The 24,848-nt window shown below is 37.3% G+C and overlaps 1 protein-coding gene across 2 annotated transcripts in view; it reads right to left on the minus strand.

The window, feature by feature from the left end:
• The window catches only part of kcng2 (potassium voltage-gated channel, subfamily G, member 2), a 33,606-nt gene extending 12,115 nt beyond the window's left edge, over positions 1-21,491 (minus strand). Inside the window, exons 1-3 of one of the 2 annotated variants that reach the window (XM_079878444.1) lie at positions 21,061-21,491; positions 18,582-18,710; positions 11,138-12,018 (exon numbers count right to left, since the gene is read on the minus strand). In XM_079878444.1, coding sequence (XP_079734570.1) covers positions 11,138-11,941 — 804 coding nt within the window. In that variant the 5' untranslated portion in view covers positions 11,942-12,018; positions 18,582-18,710; positions 21,061-21,491. The remainder of the gene's footprint in view (positions 1-11,137; positions 12,019-18,581; positions 18,711-21,060) is intronic. The other variant, XM_079878445.1, reaches the window with a different exon arrangement.
• Between the last annotated feature and the right edge of the window lie 3,357 nt (positions 21,492-24,848).

The raw sequence follows: 24,848 nt of genomic DNA on the forward strand, positions 1-24,848 counted from the left end.
ATTTAATAAAAGGGTGCCAATAATTGTGTCCAACGTGTTTTGGAGAAAAACATTTATTTCATAATGTGATTTCCCCCCCACATTCAATTCTTTTACCTCAATGAAAGGTTAGAATTTAGCAAATTTTTTGAATGAAAGATCAAAAGGATAAACGATGCAGATTTATTTTTTACAGCCAGTTTTGATCATATTTACCAGGGGTGCCATTAATTGTGGAGGGCACTGTAAATATCAGGGTTGGGTAAGTTGTCAAATGTGTTGTATGTGTTTTAATATAATTTATTCATTTTATATTAAATTATAATGTTTCTGTTGTATAAAATAAAAAAAGATCAGTTAAAACGTGCTAATTCTAGATAATTAACAATTATATATTTCATATAATTTAAATACAGATATGTAGTGTATGGCTTATAATACTTTTCATATTAAAACAAGTTTTCTTTTAAATCTGTCTGTGGTTTCTATTGTGACAATTTACCCTGTTACAGGTTGACATTTTTTAAATAACCTGTAACTTTTTCTTTGGTTAGTTTTTTTTTTTTTTTTAGGTATCTGTCTACAAAACAAAAAGAGAAATATTCACTGGAGTCAAGGTCCCAGTACCACCCACACGTCAGTTAACTGTGTTGTAAGACAGTAACAATGAATCAAGTGCAGTTTTAGTAAGAGGCTATTATTTTTTAGTAGAAGTAAGAGCCTGTCCCTGCAGTGTTTTAATAACTGTTATTCACCATACAGCGGAAACAATCACATGACCCTCTCATTCCCCACGCTTTCTGAAGCCTGTCAACTACAGAATTCAAAGAGCTGCCTGCTAAGAGCTTCTTTGAATTTCATTTCCAAATTTCAAGTGAATATGCACACTGCCTTTGCTTTTAATTTGCTATGAATAAAGACTTTTTGCGTCAATTGAACTCTGTCATCTAGCTCGTCAGTGTGTAGCTGTACCCTGATATCTGAAAGTCTGCATTCATGTGGATTTGAAGTAGTGATGCTTCCCTGTGCTAGCAGTCCATGTGTATTCTAGTAACCTCTAGGATAATCAGTTCATGAAAAGATAACTGAAGTCAGTTTTTGTAATTAATTTAGCAGCCCTATCCCTATTGAAGAACATAAACATAAAAAGAACACACATCCCTTTTTCACAAGGGATGCCTCGGTCAAAAGAGATTTCCTGAAAAGGTCACAGAACTGTCTGCCAACAGTGTGAAAATGGGATAAATCTAAAAGTGGTCATCCAACCAAAATCTAGATGTATAAAAATCAGAAAAAACACCAGGCTAACATCTAAGGATAGGCTATATGACTCTCTTGCATAGAGCTTATTCACAGCAGCGCCATCTTTGATTTTTAACAGGAATGAAAGCATGGCTGTGAGGGATAGATTTGGATTGTTCTGATGACGAAACACTGCAGAAATATCTTTCCAAGAAATTTCAGTAGACAAAAAAATCCAGAGAACATGAGCTGTGGAAAATTATAAGTGATCTAGTAGCTTTATACGGCTTTTTACAGCGGATGCCATTGAAAACACGGTCTATCCCTCACAGTCTCACTTCCTTTCATACATGTCACGGCGCTGCTCTGAATAAGGTCTATTGGCTAAGGTTAGTGTTTACGAGTCCACTATCAGACAAACATTGAATGTGAATTCTGTGCATGGCAGGATGGCAAGGAGGAAGCCAATGCTCTCCAAAAACAACATGGCTCCCATCTAAAGTTTGTCAGAGAACCAGAAGACTGTTGGACGAATGTTTTTTGCACAAATTAGTCCAAAATAACACTTCTTAGTTTAAACAAGACATTTACATTTAGTGAAAACCAAACTCAACTTTAAAGGATACTGGAAACAGCAACATAAAAAGTGTCAAAAAAGACAAATATTGTTATTATAACGTATTTAATGGTCCCAAACTAAATTATCTCCAAAAGCAATATTCTGAAATGCTTGGGCAATACAATGACAATCAACTTTTCAAGATTCTTGCCATTTTGAAAGGCAAAGCCATGTAAATTTGATTAGTAAATCTAGTTACAAAGCTATGAATAATAGCATAGAAAATCTAGTTTTAACTGCGTTTCCTAAATTGATCAAAGAAACAATGTGCTGCTGGTGAGATTGAATTTATAATTGTTTAATTTAAATGTTGTATCAAATTCACAATTATAAAAAATAGCACTGTTTCACAATAAGTCTATTTGTCCTGATCTGCTTAGGTACTGTTTGATGTGGTTGCGTAACTGTTCTCAGGATGAGATGCATTCTGTCCATCATCACCTTTTTATTTCCTTCTAAATCGGGTAGCAATTCGGCAATCATCTTTGACTTTCTCTCCTTCTCTCAATCAGGGTCAAATGTTTCCAGTGCTCTCCTGTCTGAGTGTGTGGGCACGTCTGAGTGCTTCAGCTGGATTTTGGTGCTCCAATCCAACAGTACACAATTGGCCTGTCCTATAGTTGCCGACGGCTTTGATATATTAACTGTAAAACCCTATACAGATGAGTGACTTTTGAGTAATTTTGTCATCTAGCTTTAATGATATTATCAATATTTTTCAATTTTTCAACTTGTGTCATTCTGTCAATATTCATTTAGAATCACATGAGATCTTCTGTCCTTCTTTCTCCCACTGGACCCTCTAGCTCAGTCCCAGCATCTGCTAGACATCATAACTCAGGGTCAAGTGCTCTGTTAGATGCTAAATAGACTGACAACTATGATGTTGCCCTCTTCTCTTTGTCAGAGCTTGTTCAGGATCTCAGAGGGGCATTTGAGCTGATGGATGGGACCAGTTGCCTGTGGTATAAATGTGTGTGTGTAAGAGTATGAGTGGAAAATCGTTATTTTTGTCAATAACTCTTTCAGTCTTAAAGTCCCGCTGTAGTCAATAATTGTATCCCGTAAAACTCATCAAAATGACATATTTAAACGTTTTTCGCTGTGAAACGAAATGTCTTCATGCCTTAAAATAGCTTGAATGTAACTCTACACCCTTGATTTAGTATATGCGGATTCATGAATATGCAAATTAGCCCCGCCTCCACTCGCTCACACCAGCTCACAGATTCACTCGGCCAACTTACTGAGGTAAACCTTGCACAATGGTATTGCTCTATACAACGTCGGACACATAACGGTATGATGATTAATTCAATTAATATGATTAGCCTTTTCTTGACTATGTTATCAAACAGCTAATGATGTGTTGCTAATGTTACACAAACCATGTTCCCGTTCGCTATCTCAGTCAGGCAGTTGTCTTCTAACAATCATCACAAACGCTTTGAATAACTCAGAGAAATGAAACCACGTTCACTGCGGTTTTATGTAGAAAATACCAGCAAGGGTGTTGACTTATGAATTTGCACATGGTTTGTCTTAAAGCACATTAAAAAAACACCACATTGACATATAAACAACATTAAAAGCTTGATTTTCACCACAGGGGGACTATAACACTGGCAACACTAGGCTGCACTCAGAGATCACTACAAATTGCGTAATGAATGTTTATGGTATTATACATGTAGTGGGGTCCAAAGGCCTTTTTTAATAAATTGTCCCAAACTAAAGCATCTCCTAAAGCAATATTATGAAATGCTTCTAGAATACAAGCACATTCACATAAACATTTACATAATGAATGTTTATGACAATCCTGACCTGTGATTGGTGTAAATATATGCAGTGGGGTCCAATAACCCGGAAATCTTGAATTTATTTTTCATTTAAACCTTTTTATTTTACTGCAAAAGGTGACCAAATCAAAGACTAAGAAATGTGAAAGGGAGAACAACAGGTTTAGCACTTTAGCATACTTTTAAAAAGAGTGCTTCTTATGGAAATAATATACTTTAAAACAATATACACTGTAAAAAAAAGTTGACAACATATGTTTTTACATTGCTTTAACTCATCAAAATAAGTTAAGTAATTTGCAACTTTTTTATGTTATACAATATTCAACTCATTTGTTTTAAGCCAGTTTAATGTAATTTAAGCTGAAATTACTTTATCAAAGTTGATTGTACTTAAAAATTTAAGGCAGCAACTTTTTTTCCACTGAAACAGACATATCAACACACTCGCGCACACACACACACGCGCACACGCACACGCACTCTCTCTCTCACACACACACACACACACACACACACACACACACATGCAATTAAATGAAAATGTATTATGTATATATTAAATTCAATTAGCTGAACTTTATAGTATTTTTTGACTCACTTAAGTAGGACTTAATCATATCTTTATATGCAATGTCATTCTTCTATTGAAAGCATTGAAATAAGTGTACTAACAAATGTACTGACAAAAGCATATGGTAAACTAAAATACACTGAAATGTCATTTCTAATAAAACTTGTATTCAAAATGTTACATGTATTTCAATGAATGTGTAATAAACAAACACCACAGTTAAAATTATAATCAAGTACTTTTATGTTAGTCAACACACTGAAATAAGTGCACTTCTTTAAAGCACGACAAAAGATAATTAAAACATAATGATTTAAAATGTACCTTAAATTAAAACTTGACATTATAAAATGCACTATTTTAAAGTGTACTTCAGTGTGTTAAAAATATTGTCATGAAAGTGTCCTTTCTTTAAGTATCCTTAAAGGTATAGCGGAGGATTTTCTTTTTCCGGGTGGATCATCAAGACTATTGGTCCTCCTAAGTGTCAATCATTCTGGTGATATGTTTACGTAAGGCCGTCGTACGTGCTCGTGCACACGATTCACACGATGGCGTGCGCTCAAAACACAGGTTGGGCTTCCCACTGATGCCTCAGTCGCGAAGTTTCTACTTGACAGGCAAAGTTTGGCATGCTATTTGGAGAAATCCATTTAAAATCACTGCTAGTAAAAGTTAATGTAAGCTATGATTAGCTCGTGCATACGTTTAATAGGCGTTCCCTCTCGGGAGCAGGTAGAGTGTTGCGCATGAGCATTTTTTCAAAAAGTGGAGAGGGCGGTTCTTTTCTAAAATTCGGGAAAATCCTCCGCTATACCTTTAAGTGGCCTTTTATTTCATTAATATTATATTATCTACAAATACAGTTTAAAAAAAAAATAGTTTTTAAGATGTAGGATTTTAAGATGTGAAGTGTACATGTGCACTTCTGTTTGACAAGGGCCGCTGCATCTGTGAAATAATCATTTATCGTCTTCTGTGCGAGAAAAGCTACTCACAGAACTCATCAAGTGTTTTCTCTTTTCAGTCTGTCTCCGAGTTGCTCAACTAATTCTCTAATTGAGGCATTTTAGTGCATCACAAACTCATTATAGATAACAGCAGGTTTCCTCAGAGGCCACAGATAATGTGTCTAGTGTGATAATGTAATTGTTTGTTGTTGTATAATGTATGAATTGAGAGTTAGGCTTTAAGTTGAGTTTGTACACTTATTGTGACAGTACCGTAGGGTAATGTAGTATTTGAGGCTATAGTCTCAGACGGCACGCAAACGGACTTCCAACCAAGTTGTTCACCAGTTCTTAGGCTGCTCTCATTTGACATGATTACGAAGTGCACTTTTATCCAAAGGAATAGTTTTTTGTTTTCAAGATTTGAATTACACTACAAGTGCACATTCAACACAATTAAGTGCACTTCTTTTTCACAAGGGTTTGCTCTTTTTCCAAAGATGCTTTTAAATGTTTGTTAGGTGATTATTATTATTATTGGACTTATGGCAGCACAGTGGTTATACAGTATATTAGCCATTTTCAGACATGAAGACACAATTCCACGGCCTGTAAACACAGAGATGCAGTACTTTAAGTACTTGCAGTACTTGGTGGGATTAAATGCCACCACAAGGATAGGAATACCAGATATCTTTGACTTTGTTGGGATATTTTTTGGTCCTAATGAGGAAATCAGCTTATATACAGGTGCTGGTCATAAAATTAGAATATCATCAAAAAGTTGATTTATTTCAGTAATTCCGTTAAAAAAGTGAAACTTGTATATTATATAGACTCATTACATGCAAAGTGAGATATCTCAAGCCTTTTTTTGTTATAATTTTGATGATTATGGCTAACAGCTTATGAAAACCACAAAATCAAAATCTCAGAAAATTAGAATATTACATGAAATCACACAGTAATTACACAGTGATACCATGGTCATTGAACCAGGTTTTGGTTCTTTTGGCAGTGTGGGCCGGTGCAAATCCTGCTGGAAAATGAAGGAAGCATGAAGTGCTCTGGAAATGTCCTGGTAGACGGCTGCGTTGACTCTGGATTTAATAAAGCACAGTGGACCAAAGTCCTCTTTTCTGATGAGAGCAAATTTTGCATCTCAGTTGGAAACCAAGGTCCCAGAGTCTGGAGGAAGAATGGAGAGGCACACAATCCAAGATGCTTGAAGTCCAGTGTGAAGTTTGTGTTGGTTTGGGGAGCCATGTCATCGGCTGGTGTTGGTCCACTGTGCTGTCCACTCAACGCAGCCGTCTACCAGGACATTTCCAGAGCACTTCATGCTTCCTTCAGCAGACAAGCTTTATGGAGATGCTGACTTCATTTTCCAGCAGGATTTGCACCTGCCCACACTGCCAAAAGAACCAAAACCTGGTTCAATGACCATGGGATTACTGTGTAATTACTGTGTGATTTCATGTAATATTCTAATTTTCTGAGATTTTGATTTTGTGGTTTTCACAAGCTGTAAGCCATAATCATCAAAATTATAACAAATAAAGGCTTGAGATATCTCACTTTGCATGTAATGAGTCTATATAATATACAAGTTTCACTTTTTTAACGGAATTACTGAAATAAATCAACTTTTTGATGATATTCTAATTTTATGACCAGTATTATATGATGTTTTTTGAAAATGTAAAAATGTAACATGGAAACCCAACGTGTGTGTGTGTTTCCTGGTAAACCCTATACATTATGGGGACAAAATGTCCCCACAAAGATGGCAATATCAGAAATCTTTGTCCTTATGTGGACATTTTTTCCATGAGGAAAACAGCATATGAATCATACTAAATTATGTTTTTTTGTAAATGTAAAAATGCAGAAAGTTTTCTGTGATTAGGTAGGTTTAGGGGATAGAATATACAGTACAGTACAGTATAAAATCATCATGTCTATTGAAAGTCCCCCTAAAACATGAAAACATGGTGACTGTATATGCATATTCACATGGATATTCATATGTCTGTTTCAGTGCATGTATGTGTGTGTGTGTGTGTGTGTGCGGAGGGTTCCGGAGCAGAATTCATTGCTGGCAGTGATTGATTGTCTCTTTGAAGATAAAGAGCTCCCTGGATCCCTCCTGCTGTTCTTCAGTGTGGCCCTTTGATTGTGGAAGACACCTCTCTCTCTCTCTCTCTCTCTCTCTCTCTCTCTCTCTCTCTCTCTCTCTCTCTCTCTCTCTCTCTCTCTCTCTCTCTCTCTCTCTCTCTCTCTCTCTCTCTCTCTCTCTCTCTCTCTCTCTCTCTCTCTCTCTCTCTCTCTCTCTCTCTCTCTCTCTCTCTCTCTCTCTCTCTCTCTCTCTCTGCTTCAATTTTCACCGTCTTTATTGATGTCATGCGGAGGCCTGTGCTCCAGTACACAAACACTCTTAACTTGGAATGGTTGAGAAGTGCTACGACAATCCCTGGGAATAGGATTATAATTGTTGAGTTTTTCCTTAAACTCTAATTACATCTGATGTCAATATTATCACTAATAGTCACGGCATTTCAGATATAGGCTCGTATAACTGGTGTTATTACACGTCTTGGCTTATTAGCACATTATTAATAGTGTATTTGAAGTTCACTGCATATAATATATGACAAAATTCTCTTCTACTGTTACATTTTTAATGAGTTTCACGAGGTCACATTTACATATAATCAGATAGAGTAAAGGTTATGCGTATTTGGCGTGCTGTCTGAGGAGAGGGCTCCGAGCCCAGAGTACTCCACCCATCCCATCCTAGGAATAGTTATGAGTGAGGAGATGGGGTGGTGGAGGGATGCTGGAAAACTGTCGTGGGACAGAGGTAAGTCTGCGGTAAATATACCCCCTGTCACGCTAATTGAGTTGATTAACTGAATGTGCTCCTCCTGTGCTAATTAGGATGATTATCTGAGCGTGATCCTCCCGAACTTTGTTAATAAAACATCATTAAAGATTAAAACTGCTTAGGAAAGACCAAAAAGCAAAAATAAAAAACTTTATAAACGAATATAATAGCATACTATATATAAAAGCAACAGAAGTCTCCATCATGATATAAGCTCTGTTCTAATGTGGCATTGCATGCTTCATAGGTAAGGCAATCCCAAAATGCACTAAGAAAAACTAATAACCACAAGCTGAGTAAAAAATAAATCCAAAATGATGGATGAAGTGGGAGAATTATACTGTAAATGTATTTAATACGCTTATACAAATTCTAGTACTATTGATACTGTAAAAAAGTTTGTTACACTTTATTTTAAGGTGTCATTGTTACAGTGTAATTAAGTAACTACTCAGTAGTATTATTTAATAACATAGGTATAGGGTTAGGGTTAGATGTTGTAATTATGCATAATTTACTCTTATAACTGTAGTAAATACATGTAACATACATAACTGTAAAAATAAATTTTTGCCATAAGTTAAAATAAAAAAAATAAAATGCCATTTTACCGAGTATTTGTGTGTGCTTTGTATTTTTTGTTTAATTCCAGAAACGAGACATGCTGATCATTAACTTAGCATGATGCCAACACCAAACTCTATTGGAATCAGCTGTGAATTGAGTTGTTGCTTATGCAGAGTATTTCAAATCAGAACCATATGAGACTCTATCTATGTCCTTAGAAGTTTTGTGTGTTAGTGTGTACTGTGTATCTATAGTTTGAGGACAAACTATACAAACCGGATTTTGTCCCAGAAATGGAGCTTACGAAATCTGACAAAACCTCCCTATTCTGGGACATTCTTAATTATTAAATCTTTTCTAAATAAAGAAATACTTTTGTTTAGCAGTCTACAATTTCAGTTTTCTTTTAGGGGCTCGGATAGTCCCTGAAAGTGACAAAAACTCTCATTGGAGATGTCTTCAATTGCTAAACTGATTCATAAATAAAGAAAACACTGTTGTTTAAAAGTCTGAAATGTTCGTGTTTCAGGGGTTGGTTTGTTCAATAGTAATTATAATTAGCTTTAAACAATAGAAGTCACTGAGATGTCCTCAGGAATACAATGAAACAAAGTTGTGTGAATGAGTGTTGGCGTGTATGTGAGAAAGCACATGTGTGTTAGTGATAGAGGAACAGCTGCCAGGCTTTTACAATAGTTCTGTGGAATATGGCTAATTTGGTATTCATGAGATCGGGCCCTGGACTTGAGATGCTGTCCCCCCAGGCTGTCATGCCTGTTTCTGTCCAAAAAGAAATCCTTCTACAGTAGTCCAGCTACTGAGACACTCTCTCTCTCTCTCTCTCTCTCTCTCACACACACACACACACACACACATCTTACACAAACATCTCATGTATCTGAATTGTTTACAGAGAAAATGATTCACATCATCAATTGCAGAGAGATGCAGAGATGATGAAGTAGAACTCAGTTTTTGTCAAAGGCCAAACTGAAAGTCGGTTTTATGCCCAGAGGTGTTTTAAGTGGCTATACTCTATCTCAAATATCATTAACTTTGCACTTTATTAAAAAAGTTTGCTGCAGTTTTGCTTAGCATAAACTCTTAAGTGAAAAGTTCACGTAAGTTCACTGAAGTCTGAATCAAAATTTGATTTCCAGTATAATTCTCTTCAGTTTAACGTTTAAAAGGATAGTTCACCCATTAATGGACATCCAGGCATCATGCCATTCCAAATCCATTTGATTTTCCTTCTTGCATAGAACACAAAATGAGAAATTTTAAAGAATGTACTGGTTGTTCATTTTCCAAGCAATGAATCCGTATTGGAGCTTTTAACCATCAAAAAGTCTAATAAAAGCAGGCCAAACACTATTTTAATATATCATCTATATAATAAATCTTTATGGGATCCTAACTTCTGTTTAGAATGTTCACAGTCCAAAACCAGTCAAAACTCATTCAAACTTCTTGGAAGACTCCTGAAACTAACCATGTGTGACTCTGAGGTTGACAGAAACTATAAGTGAGTGGGACATATCTGTTTTGCACCATCTATGTCAATGCAACCCACACCTTTGGAGATATGCACGATTTCATTCCTTAGCCACACACACACACAAAAACACAAAAAAACTTACTGTCAGACCGCTGATGCTGCCTGGTAAGATATTTACATTAGATAATTACACAGCAGAACAATCTTTTTCACAATCCTTTTTTTTAAAGTCTTGTTTCACAGTGAAATAAATAAATCCTTACAACCAGATGTCATTAAAGAAGAAAAAATGCATTAACACTGACCCCAATTTAGACATTTTAAAGGTATAGTCCTCCCAGAAATGAAAACTCTTTCATCATTTACTCACCCTCATGCTGTGCCAGATGTAAATGACTTTTTTCTGATGAAGATTTTTTGAAAACATAATCCACCTCTGTGAGTCTATATAATGCAAGTGTATGGTGGGACCTCCCAATTTGATGCTTAAAAAACACACACACTTCCAGTCAACTATCAAACGCTGTCATCAGCATTTTGAGAAGGGTAATGCATCACAACATGCTGACATTCATGACAAGCAAACGTATATATAAATACACGTTTGTTGTTATAGTAGCTATCATTTAGCTTCAGAAGACATTGATTCACAAACTGGGGACGTATGGATTAGTCATGTTCACTTTGTGTGTTTTTTGAAGCCTCAACTTTGAGGGATCTATTCACTTGCATTATATGTACTCAGATTATTGTTCTAAAAATCTTTGTTTGTGTTCTTCTGGAGTAAGAAAGTCACATCTGGGACGACATGAGGGTATAAGCAAATGATGAAAGAATTTTTGGGTGGAGTATCCCGTTAAGCCACCCTTAAAAAATTCAATATGTATTCCCTGAAAATAATTTGAAGGATGTTTAGATAACTGGAAAACTAGACAAAAAAATACTGAAGTACTGTTATTTTTTCCAGTGTGACTAGAGTCACACAAGCCCTAGTCTGCATCATGTAAGTGTACACTCACCCTCTCCTCCTCCTCCCTCATGTCAGGCATGGTGCTGACACACAGTGTAACAGCCGTGATGGCCACAAACACCACCGAGAGGCAGGCAAAGATCTTCCCAGGAATCCCAGAGTGAGGGTTCTCCACCATGTCTCTGAGGCTGTGCATGCACCCCGCCAGACGACCCTCCTCTGGGACCCCGACACCCGGCGCCTCCTCGTACGACTGGGGTGAGGTCAGCTCGACCTCCTCCTCCTCCTGCCGGAGTCTCTGCCGCTGCTCCTCCTGCCGAAGACGCAGTTTTCTCAAGCAACACCACTCCAGGCTGGCCTCCTCCACACCCCAATACAACAGCTCCTCCTGAAAGGACAGCGCGCACATCTCCCGCAGAAGACGGAGTTTCCCGGCCGCCAGGAACGTAACGATGGAACGGAAGGCGCTGGGGCTTCGGTCGAAGAAGAACTCATTGCAGTGCGCGTCATAGTCATCACATAGGTCGAGGATTTCCTCGGCATTGCTGCAGCTACGTAACTTCCCCAGGCGCGTCAGTGGGAACTCCTCAAGAGTGGACCATGGTATGCGATAGCGGATACCGCCCACATTGATGATGGCGGTACGGTCAGCTAAAACACCCTCGTCTGCTCCAGCCCCTCGACTCCGGTGAACCTCGTCCTCCTGTATGCCGGGCTTGCGCTGAATTTGCACGCGTTTGTAGAACACACCCTTTTTGCTGCTGATTTCATGGGGGTTCTCCAAAGTTTTAAAGTGGAAGGAGGTAAACTGATGATCAGTGCTGCCTGCTAGGAAAGCCACCTCTTGGTACATCTCTGCCACGTGGCTGTGCAGGTCGTACACTCCACAAATACACAGTCTACCAGGTCACGGTGGTCATCATGGAGGAGCTTTGAGAGATAAAAGACGCATATATTAATAATGAAGACGCTATAGATCCTGCTCCAGGGTGCAAGCACAACGGGCACAACACAAAAAGATTCTTTGGTCAAGATATATCCAAAACACACTGGAAAAAGTCCCTTGTACACTGCACATAATTAAGTGTGCCGATTTTCAAACAGTTTTGTATTGTTGCAATATTGCTAGTATATGTGAATGAATAATGTGCACTTTATCTTCATGTTATCTGCACCCAGATAACCCGATTAGTTGCCAGCAAATATCAACCAGATGACGCAAAATGTGTATTTTTGACAGCTACGGGGCTTTTGTTAAAACTACAGATTGGACATCTGCATTTTTATATTCCCGCCCATGGACAGTTGGAGTGACAGAAAGGAAGAAAAATGCATTATGGGTGTTTTTTTCAGTTTTTTCTTGTCATGTAGCACAGATTTCAAATAAATAAATAAATTTGTTTCAACTGCCAGCCAAGCTTTGATAACTCTTTCAGTTATTTCAACTTTTTCCCTGAATGTCTGAGTTAGAAACATTTCTGTCCCCTGATGGAGTTTGAGTTCTTTGCAACTGTCGCCAATGGCTTGCTTAGTTGGGAACTGCACTGACACTATTAGATGAGAACAAAACTTGTACTGAATTGAGCTTGATGATGACAACACTATTTCAGTGCTAAATTATAGCTGATTCTAATTTGTTTCATAATTGGCAAATTTTGCACTGTTATTACACTGTTATTGAACTGAACTGAATCAACATTGAACTCACTTACAGTGAATGATGCACTATTTTCTTCTGAACTGAATCAACACCGAACTGACTTCAGCTAAATAATAATACTATTGTCTTTACAGCAGAATTGAGTTCTCTTTGCATCATTGATCATCACTTTCCTGTTTATCACTGTATTATTTTTTCAGATGTTTAATGTCCCCTTTAATCACCCCTGCAGACCCTTTAAGCCACAAAAACAACAACAACACAATCAGAGCTAGACATAACACAAGGGGACTGTGCACAACTTCCATTGTGTTGTGTCTTAAAGGAATAGATCTGGTTGTTATTTTTCCCTGTGTAATTACTATTAATATGGACTAGTCCTTTCAAGCTTCAAAAATGGACACAAAAGAACCGTGTGCTTGAGGTATATTCCATGCCTTCTGAAGCCATATAAAAGCTTTGTGAGGATCAAAATAAAATGAATCGTTAATTCAGTCACAATAATGACAGCCACATTAGAAACCTGGATTGTATGTGCACTTGTAGTGTACTTTAAATCTTTTAAGTTTACACCTGTATAAATATATAAGAGTACACTTTCATGACTGTTTCTTAACACACTTAAGAATTATGTCTTTGACACAAAACTAGGACTGTCAAATTAAAAGTTTTAATAATCTTTTATCATGTTTTAACAAAGTACACTCATTTGAATATGTTGACTAACATACTAAAGCACATGTATTTGATTATAAGTGTAATTATTGTGTGTTATTTATGCCGATTCACTATTACATTTTCACAGACAAGTCTTAAGCCTAGTCCCAGACTAAAATGCATGTTTGAGTTGTTTTACCATAACTGAAAGCAACTTGCACTGACATATTTTAAAATATGTCAGTGCCGATGTTTTATCTCAAGATGCACACCAGTAATGTTTTTTTTTTTTCTTCTCTCTAGGGCACATTTATAAAAGCTACTTAAATTCCCTAATTGAAAGGCCAACTCCTGGCTTAATCTAAGCCTTGTCTGTGAAACCAGGCCTTAAAGTTAATGTTTGGAAAATTTACTAAATTGCTTCATTAGCCTACTACAAATATATTTCAATACATGACATACAGGTTTCAAAATAAATTACATTAAAAGTATATTTTAGTTGACCATAAATTATTGTGAGTACATTCAGCTTAACCATATTACAATGACAATAGAAACATACAAAAATGTTCTTAAGTCTTACTTAAAAAACACTTTCAGCTAAATACATTTAAAATACATTTAAACTATAATACACTTTAATTTAATTGCAATTAATATGGAATTAAGTCTCTCTTAAGTTTTCTCTGCCCTGCTGAAGATTTTGAGTGAAAATGAGTACACTTTTGCACGGGTGCAGAATTTAGTCTCTCCAATCCATCATTCCATGAACTCTGGATTAAGAATAAGTAGCTTCAGCACGTTGACTGTCTCATGGGCAAAAATACTCAAAAATATGTAATGAATGCATAGAGGTTTTCAAACATCTCAATTCATATCCATACTAATATATTTGTCGTCTTTGTCTCCTAATACATCACATTCTCCTGACTCTATATTTGCATTTTTTCTTTTTTTTTTTCAAACAGTAATGAATATAGGTTCTTCCATCAGTCCCATGGCTTTGGAAGTCGTAATTGCTCACGAGTCTTGGGATGCAGTAAATTCATGTCACAACACAAGTTGAATCCCAAAGCAGAGGAATTAATTATGATGTTTTCTTTTCTATTCATGGGTACGTTCCTAAATGAGCCATGTTCTCTACACAATGGCAGAGTAAGGTCCAATGCGCTCATAACATGGGTATAATTAGTGCAACTGCAATAAGAGATTTATGAAACAGACCTTCTCACGCCAGAGGATTCAATCTGTAATCGGACTGCTAGTCAGCCTTTTGTTAAATTAAAGCATGATGTATTCAAACAGCATATCTGAGCAGAAATGAATCTCAGACTGTCGTCTCTCCCTCATTATATTATTAAGACGTCAGGAATGAATAATGAAAGGTGGTGCTATCATAGTGAATATTATTGAACTTCAAAAAGCAGCAGGCAGATTTTTAAAGCTCACTTAAATCAAATCAAGTTTTTATTTCAATCCCAATTTTAACTTAATTTCTATTGTAAATGAAATCTCTTTTAGAGTGACCCCTCTAAGTCATGATATAAGAAGCAATTAAAGAAACTTTCAAACGTCATATGATACAGCTTCTGTCTCATCTGGGCTTTAATTTTATTTCTCAACAACATGTTGCCTGAGCACCGATGCCTCTGTCAATCCAAATGAATCAGTGTCTAACTGAAACATGCCATGTGTTACCGCTCAATCCATGAGTCAATATATGACCCAGCATTTCCTGCATGAAGCTCATACTGTGAATGAGCTCAAACTGCACATAATGTGCCAGTTGAAGTAGGCACCAAGGCATTTTGAAAAATACAAATGAGGCAGACTTTTCTCTTGTCCAAAGATGACACTGGGATACATGTAACGATGATGAATGATTTTTACTCAATACGTTTGAGTAAAGTAAAGCAATGTAGATGAATGACAGATCTTTCCAACATGAGGTGACTTTCATCAAGTGAACGCAGTACCAAACAAAGCAAAATGACTGATCCCAAATTTTTTGAACAGTTTTGTATTGTAGTATAATACATATTATTTTATATAGTAATTGTTTTATACAGTGGCATACATTATTGTATGTGTTATTTTACAGTAACTTGCAACTATTAATAGATTATTATGATAATTTAATACCATATGGACAATAGTCATTTATTTTGTAAAGTCCATAAAAATAGTACAACTTCAAAGAAGTGGTGTTTTTCTGGTTCTGCTGGAAGTGCTGAGGACACTGCTTTATTAAAGCGAGGTCTGTGAATTATATCAGAGAGGTCAAAAACAGAGAGAATGTCTGAAGGAGTATTCACTTCTTTATGGCAGCTAGCGCTCAAAGGAAAAGCTCAAACTGCGGTGGCCTCTGAGGGCCATTCTGTGATCAGACAGTTATGTCTCAATGCTCTTCTGAATTTAATGCAAGTCTCTCTCCCCAGACAGACTGTTCTTTCCTTGTGACAGTAAAGACATTTATAATGTAACAAAACATTTCTATTTCTAATAAATGCTGTTCTTTTTAACTCGAAAAATAGTTGCGGTAGGACGGCAAAAATCGGTAAAAATATGTAACACAGAACAGATCACGTCAAAGATGTCCGTTCAAATTTCATCTTGGAACTAGTATTTTTCAACCGGTCATTAAACGTCCAAATGTTTGCAGAAGAGTAATGGCTGCTGAAAATCCAGCTTTGCCATCACAGGAATAAAATATAAAATGCATTTGAAAATATATTATAGAAAACAGTTATTTTACATAGTATACATGTTGAAATGTTACTGTTTTTACTGTCTTTTCGATCAACCTAATGTAGTGTGACTAAGAGACTTTAAAAAACATTTTAAAAATCTTACAAACCCTGAATTTTTATATCTATTGTAGTGTTGTATAATATGAAAACATGCACACACACACATACATGCATAAGAGGGGCCCTATTTTAACGATCTGAAATGCAAGTATCAAACGCAAGTAACTTTGTGGGCGGATCTCAGGCGCTGTTGCTATTATACCGGCGGGATAAATGACTCTTGCGCCCGACGAAAATCTAAAATGGGTTGGTCTGAAGTAGCTACATTATTCATAGGTGTGGTTTGGGTGTAACGTGCAATAAACCAATCAGAGGTCATCTCACATTCCCTTTAAAAGCAGACGCGCTTGTTCCATGGCGGATTGATATTATAAAGGCGGATTTGCCAGGTGCACGCCAGGAGCGGTTCACAGCCGAAGGGACTGACGTTCTCGTCAGGGCCGTAAAAGACAGAGAAGTGACATTGTATGGGGATGGGAGAAACCCACCCAAATTAGCTTCGGTTAAACAGGCGTGGATTAATATTGTGTAAATGTGTAAGCTAGATTGATGCCTTTTTTTCACAACTTTATGTACACCACAATGATTTCCCTCGTGTGGAATATTTTTCCTTGTAATTATGTATGGTTTGCAAAAATGGCAACTGCTGCGTCTGTGTAGATGAGAGAGGCAAAGTGTATGCGCGTTGTGCACACGCTACATTACGGCCAAGCATGCGCCCTTAAAATAGCATCTGAATAACGCTCCACTGAAAACGCACCACTGACTTTAGACTAGGTTTTTCCTGGTCTGTGGCGGAATTGTTTTCTGAAACTGCAAAATAGCACCAGGGAACGTTTGCGCAGGAACACGGCTCCTCTTTTCGCTGAACCGCCCCCGGGAGAAATAGGAATGATATATGCGTCGGTGTACAAAGTCAATTGCGCTGGGTGCAAGATAGGGCCCGAGGAGTGAAAACATAAAACATTGAGAAGAAATTCCCTAAAGGCAAAGAGTGTAAGAGGGTGTTCAGTCTGAGACAGTGTGGGCAGAGCTGTATGTCTGCTAGTTCTTTCTTTCTTTCTTCTTTATTTCCCTTTCCAGTCTATTCCTTTAGTCCTGTGGGTCTGTATTGAAGTAAGAAGTTGGTTTTGAAGCTGGTCTGTGTGAACGATGGTAAGAACTTGGAGGCCCCCCACCCCCAAATTATATACAATATCCCGGAAATCGAGTGAGTGAGAGAGAGCCTGTTTCCACCTGGAAAGATGGTTTTCGGTGCAAAAGTGTACTCGTTTTCGGTGATCCGATCACAAGTGGTCGGCCAAGACGCATTACCGTTACACCTGGTATTATCACGCGTTTCAAATGCGTCTTCTGTGACCACTCTTTTTTTGTCACATTAAACTATACATCACTTTCACTTTCGGCGCACAAATGCTATTGAATGAACGAACCTGTGAGACTTATGCGAATAATATAGTGGAATATAATATAAAAAAAATTATTAGGAAGGGTATTGTGCTATCTCCCGCAAAATGTGTTTTTGCAGGATGTGATGTTTGCACACGCATACCCAATACAAACACATGGGCATGACTTATACTGTATGATGTATCACTAATAATCATCTTAAATATTACTAATCACTAATTAGTGATAAAAATAAATATCACTAATAGGCTAATGGCTATTTAAGTGAGGCGATTCAATCTCTGGTTTTTAATAGAGGAAAACAGAAATAAGTACTGGCTATATAAGAGGATTTTCCGGTAGCCTACTAATATTTAACTCTAAATTATGAACCATTTATCATCTGTAATGCCAAAAAGTAACCACTAAATATCTGTATAGCCCTGTATAAATATATATATATATATATATATATATATATATATATATATATATATATATACATGGCTTTGTACATTGCTTTCAGACATAATAATTTAATTGTATTATGTTTTGCATTTGGATATAGCTTATATTTATACATTATTAGAGACTACTTTTTGTCAAACTTGAGATTGTTTTTGTTTTTTGTTCATTTGAAGTGTCAGTTTTAGCATCATTTACAGTAAAATCTGGACACAGAGAAAGCATTTTGTTACTCGTCATCATACTAGTTTATAGCTTGATCAGTCAAACGAATGTAATCAGAATATTGACACAATGCGAGATCTGGGCTGTGGTTTCTCCTGTTTGAAAAACTCAGCAAATCAGTAATTGACAAATTCAGATTCAAATAGCTTTATTTGCATGGTAAAAAGTACCATGCCAATACATTACTTTTACATAGTAGAATTTACAGGCAACAATGGGCATCGAATAAGGCAGTGATTGACAGCACTCTAATCTAGTGCCATTGGGCATAGTCTGATTAGGCCTACCTGTTCTTGATAAGCGCCAGTTTAGAAAACGAGCGTTCCGCTTTTCGGTGCTGTAAATCCATTTATCCTTTGCTGAAACTTCCACTTCGTCATGGAGAGAGCGGGAGCGTAAGCTTGCAAGCCCGAGCACTTTGAAAATAAGGAGAAAGGCGTTTTAGACGTGACATGAGAACTATCCCTAAAATCCGTCATGTGCGCTGTGCGCTCATCAATTGCCTGTTATTTTAAAACCCAGTAACTACTGTAATTAGGCTACTAGTACTGTAGAAATAGATTCATAATAAAATATTTGTAAAAACCGCTGAACAGAGGCCCCCGATCACGTAGGGCCCTAGACTGCAGCCTTCGCGTTAATCTGCCCCTGACTTGGAGACTGTCATCACAATTAGAAATCGGCACAGATCCATTCTAAGATGCCTGTAACATTGATTTCCTTTTTGTGAACTACTTCATCAAGGTCCCCGTATAGACATATTAAAGCACAGCCACACAAACTCTCCAGCACAGACAGACAGCTGAAGGTATATGGGGCGGTGAGAGAGGAAAAGTAACGGCGTACAGGAGCCTGTATGAGTGATGGTGCTGATGATGAGTGTTGCGGTGCTGTGCTGTGTGTCTCCCGCGGAAGATGAAATTCAATAGTGCTGATGGGGAGATTTCTGCTACGGCACTTTGAGGTAGAGACTGATTAAGGCACTCATGAATCAATATGAGGTATTTGTGCTTGTTCTTAATAGATGGCGACGTAATTCACACCGCTGTGCTGTAAAACGAATGGGAAGACAATAAGTGGATTGTTTTTCTGTCAGTTTTTCTGTCTCCAGTGATGGGTTACGCTGCTAGGTAACCAAGTTTATGATAAAACTGCAAGTCCTCTCATTCAACAAAACACACAGATTAACTGTGCGCTGTTTCAAACCAAAAACATATTATTCATTTTATTTATTTATTAATATTAAGAATTAAAATGAATTCTATTTTATTGTATTAACTTTAACATTAAGATTTTTTGGAATTAGGCATTTGGCACGATGCTTTTATACAAACAAACTTAGAAGGGTTTTTTTTATTTTTTTATTTTTTTTATCAGTTAATTCCCTGGGAATGGAACCTATGACCAAAGTGTTGCTAGAGACAGGACCAGGATATATAACTCCATAGCTTGGAAAAGAAATGAAGAAAAAAAGATGTGCACATCATACTCAGATTAAAGTGTCAATTCAGACAAACTGAGTCATTTAAATAAATCCCGGCTGGATAACTGCGACAGGTTTGGGGTCTGTTTCATTCCTAATTAAGGGGTCATTTCTCTCAGCAGTAGTAATACAGACAAAACTGTCAGATCCTCTGTATTAAAACACATTTACGAATGAATTTAAGTTGGACAGAAAACCAAGTGACTGTCAAGAAGTTTTAAGTGACAAGAAGCCTTCTTATTATCTTTCAAGACTTTAATACACATATCTATAGAGATAACATTTATGCATGTCAGTCACAGGTTGATTATTTTCAGACATACTTCAAACAGACATTATTTATTTTGATGCTTAAAAGACTGTTAATAGCCATTGTACCAAATGTACTTTAACTCATGAGTTAGACGGTAATCTATTGTGTCACCAACTCACCCAAATGATAAATGTCCCATTAAAACCTAAATGTCATTTAATATCCAAAGGACTTATACTATCCATTCCACCAAATTAAACATGTTAATTGTGTCACTTCAATAATAGGTCAGTGGCTTGCATATCACCTCACTCTTTTCTTTATCAAATACACAATGCAATGAAATGAACTTTTAACCTGTATTTGCATAGTCATTTATAATATAGGCTAACAGTGATATTTATGAATGCCTATATGAATATAAATATATGATGTCAAAGTTTCATGACAACCCTAACTAGTTACTTAAATGTACAAATACTAATTTGGAAAGCATTATAATACAATCATATAAAAATATTATAGTGGACATTAAAACTCAGTGTTTTAGTCATCCTGGTTTTAGTTTGCAGCTTTAAATGATCTAATCACATTGTTTTGCCACAGATGATATGAAATGGATTTATCAATGTGCTGGTAAAATGAAGCCATGTTTTTATTAAATGTAGCTTTTCAATTAATATGAATTCTCAGTTATGTAACTTTATAGTTTGCCATCTTGATTTGCCTGAAATCGCAAACTCCTTTATTCCGTGTTATAAAATCATCTACAGAGAAACAGAGGAGTGTAATACTAATGAAACGCAGTAGATATGAAATAAAGGTTTTGTATTAAAACCAAGCGATTTCCAAACATAGCGTTTTGGAAGTCAGAAGAGCACCGCACAAGCTTTGGATGAGCTGTGCTTGATTTACCTGCTATTGCGATAACGCACACAGAAACAAACATACAAGAGCCGCAGATATGAACAGACTTATTGCAAACAAATACAAACTCGAAAAAAAAATACAAAATGAACAGTCGACTTACCCGGTTTAAGCCCATTGATTTTGCGCTGCCCTGCTCATTTTCAGCTTGGACATGTAAGTTGTGCTGCGATGCATTTGCACATTAGGCTACTTTTATTCCTTTATCCGTATTGCTGGATGATTTGATTCCAGCATCAGACTGACTCCAGCTTATAGCTCCTTCACAACTGCTAAAGTTCCTCAGTCTTCGTGTCAGAACACCGGATCTGTTAATGGGTGTTACTGCTGCTCTCACGCGCACACTCAAGTCCCCATCTCACCCCGAGTCTGCTTGCTTAGTAATAACAGAGCATTACCATGCAGAAATACGTTAAAACTTCTCTCTCTCTCTCATTTTACGAGTTTACCAATTAAGTTATCCGCATTACGTGTAACCCATCCATTTGCGCGTGAATGTGGATGGGATGTAGAGGAGCTCTTTCCATCGAGTTTCAAAACATTAGCCTAGTTATTTAACTTTTTGTGTCACTCGTTTTGCATTACACACACACACGTCTCATTGGTGTAGATTTTAGCAGTTCTCATGGGCGAGTGTAGGTCATTCATCAATAAATAGAAGCATATACAGTAGGCTAATTATATAATTATACATTTTATAAATAATAACAAAAATGTAATCTATATAATATTGAAATACAGAGTAATTTTAAGTATTGTATAGCCTACTGTAAACAAATCATGTGAATTGAGCAGCTCAACTAGACTGGTTTTGACCAAAATGGTTTGGAAAAAACATATATCCATTAGATTACATACATTAGAAAACATGAATAAAAGAGCATATCAAATCTCAGTCACTCTCTCATATTTTTCTGTGAGTCCGATCTTCTGAAATGGACACAGTCTGACCACTGAGGGGAGACAGAGAAGTCGATTCTTCTATCACAGTCACAGACTGTCAATGGCCTGTAATGTCAATTTGTCCCCTCAGGTTCACATCTTTCTTTTTATGTCCATTATCTAAAATTTTCGTCATAACATCTCGAAAATAATTCCTGATTAAGGTCTCATGACCAAAACGTTTTATTGACTTGTGTGCTGTATTGGATTTTGACTTGTATCCATTCAGCTATAAATTACCTGAGAATAACATGGGAAGAGACCTAGGGACATTTTAAATGGTTTTAAAACATCCCTTACAGCACCTTTAATGACAGACACAAAGGCACAATGTTAATAAAGAGTTGGCTCCTGCAATGCACTTAAAGAATGAAATAATGATTCCCACGACCAGCTCAGAATAAACTGTATATTTCCCGTTTACAATCATGTTGCTTTGCTCTGAGAGAAATCAAAATTAACAATGTATCAGGAGAGGTTTGTAATTAAGGCTGAGAGCTGATGTGTAGAAACACGTCTGCGTGTCAGATGCTCAGCATCATACTGCTCATTATTGTTTTCTGCACACCAAACAAACTCTGAACATTATGTAAATCATCTGAGTTTAATGAGCGCGAACTGGTTGTATATTTTAATTGTGGAGTCGAAAGTTGTCTGTTTTCTCTTGTATCTGCAAAGAGGATGTTATGTGACCATACAAATTTTTGATGAGAATTGGATGGCCTATAAATTTTTCATCGTTTTTGTATGCAAGTTTAAAGTCTTCAAAGTGACTCAACAGTCATTCTGGTATTACTTTTGGGCAGAAAAATCAAGTCTGTCATTTGTTTAGAATCACTAACCATCATCCTTGTGAGCTTACAGTGTTAGTGCTAGACAAATGTAGGTATTGTCTCCCAAAAGAAAGAACCGATTCTGAACTTCTGATATAGTAATTTCTGTCTGTCTTCCTGCACAAACCTACGTAGGTTTGTAACAAATTTGCATAATACCAATGGTCTTCATTGGATGCCTGCACATAACGTCTACTTTGACCGCCCTCAAACACTTAGTTGCAGTTGAGGCCTGGAAGAGTTTGATTAGTGTTGTTGACATGTCGAGAAGACGCCGTTTTCTGTGCCGTAAAAGAAAATCCACTTGGCATGAGCTTCCAAACGATGAGGACTCAGCCTCGAATTGATACGGGAAAACCGACGCCATTGTTACTGTTTGTATCACTGTGTGTATACAAATGCTGAGGAAGCCTCCGGAGCTGAAATTCAGATATGGTAATGGACTAGGGCTGGGCGATATATCGCATGACATTGTTAGGCGCATCTCGTCAGTAAAGCCGGTTCCTTGATTAGTAGTAAATCTCCATCACCTGCTTTCAGATGGAGCGGCATTCACTACAAAGAGCCGTAGTTAACTGACAAGCTGAGCCATATCGCATTAATTATCGCAGGCGATACGTCCGCGATATTAATGCGATATGGCTCAGCTTGTCAGTTAACTGATGGTGATTTACTACTAATCAGGGAACCGGCTTTACTGACGAGATGCGCCTAACAATGTCATGCGATATATCGCCCAGCCCTATAATGGACGTTTTGTTTTTTGACATGCGCTGTAAGCGGTAGACCAATCACAACAGACTGGACTATGACCAATCAGAGCAGAGTATGCTCTGAGGAAAGGAGGGATTTAGAGAGACTGGAAAATTGAAAATGTTGCATATAAACCTATTGCAGGAGACTCCAAAACTATAGGAACCTTTAAAATAGCATAATAGGGGCATTTTAATGTACATGGACAGTATTTCTATGAACTTTGCAATGGAAAATGGATTAAGCAGAAGCTGTCTCGTAAGTTCTGCAGTAACACATGTACAGTTACAAGCCCAGCTGAAGTGTTGTTTGGAAGCTGTACTGCACTAGTCCACACAAACACAAGTGACGCAAATGCAGTATTTTCTCCCGAGTGTTGCTCCTGATGTCCCGATGGCGATGGATACAGCTGACAGTGTCATAATGAGCAGCAATGCTGTGGGTTGGAGGGCTTCACTCATGTCAGATACACAAGCTAATGACACACGGAGAAAGCAAGAGTTATGTCCAAGCATATCATCAATCGAGTGAGTCCTGCTGGAGTACCGCGCTGTGGATGGCGTAGCCGTCTTAACATCCTCGCAGAGACGATAATGGCGCATGTTCACGCATGTGAAACAGAAAAACACATGTGATGTTTAGACAGCCGTGCATTCGAGTAAATGTGATTACGCACATGATTACACACAGTAGCAGTTCTGCAGAGACTGTTTGATCATCAATTATCCACTATAGCTGCCGAATGGTGTTCGTGTGTAAGCGTCGTGTCTCTTCAGTGTCTGCTACCCATAAGCACAACACAGTGGCATTTTTGAGGACTTCTAAATGTACCGCAGCTGAATGAAAAAGGCTTTAAAGCCCTACAGCTGAACTAATTTCTCATTCCCCAGCTCTTGCAGGGATGCTTTGTGGGTTTCATGGCTGAACCATTACATTTCCAAAGACTACACAGACAGGGTCATGAAAGATTTGGAGTGTACGTTCACGCCAGGTTGTAATTACAACTTATAAACTCTGAATTTTCTAAAAGCTCTGACTTCCACCTGATCGTTGCAGATTCATAAATTAAAGTCCAAGGACTCTGACAGCTCAGGGTAGAACATCACAGGTTGTCATCTCGTAATCACAACATGGCGTGAACAGCAATGGGTCTTACTGTGAACAATTGAAATACTGTATTGTTTGTTTACTTTTTTTATTTTTTTTACCTCGGACATCTCAAAATCCAATCAACAACTGACCTGCCCTATATTTTGTTTCCTTTTCGATAATCTGTTTCACTCGGATGTCCGTCACAATACAAAAGAAAAGATCTGTCCCTACAAAAAAGCACTTCCTTGCTTAGCTACTGTTCATTTGCTCT

This window comes from Squalius cephalus, assembly GCF_949319135.1.
Source record: "Squalius cephalus genome assembly, chromosome: 8".
Classification (NCBI taxonomy): domain Eukaryota; kingdom Metazoa; phylum Chordata; class Actinopteri; order Cypriniformes; family Leuciscidae; genus Squalius; species Squalius cephalus.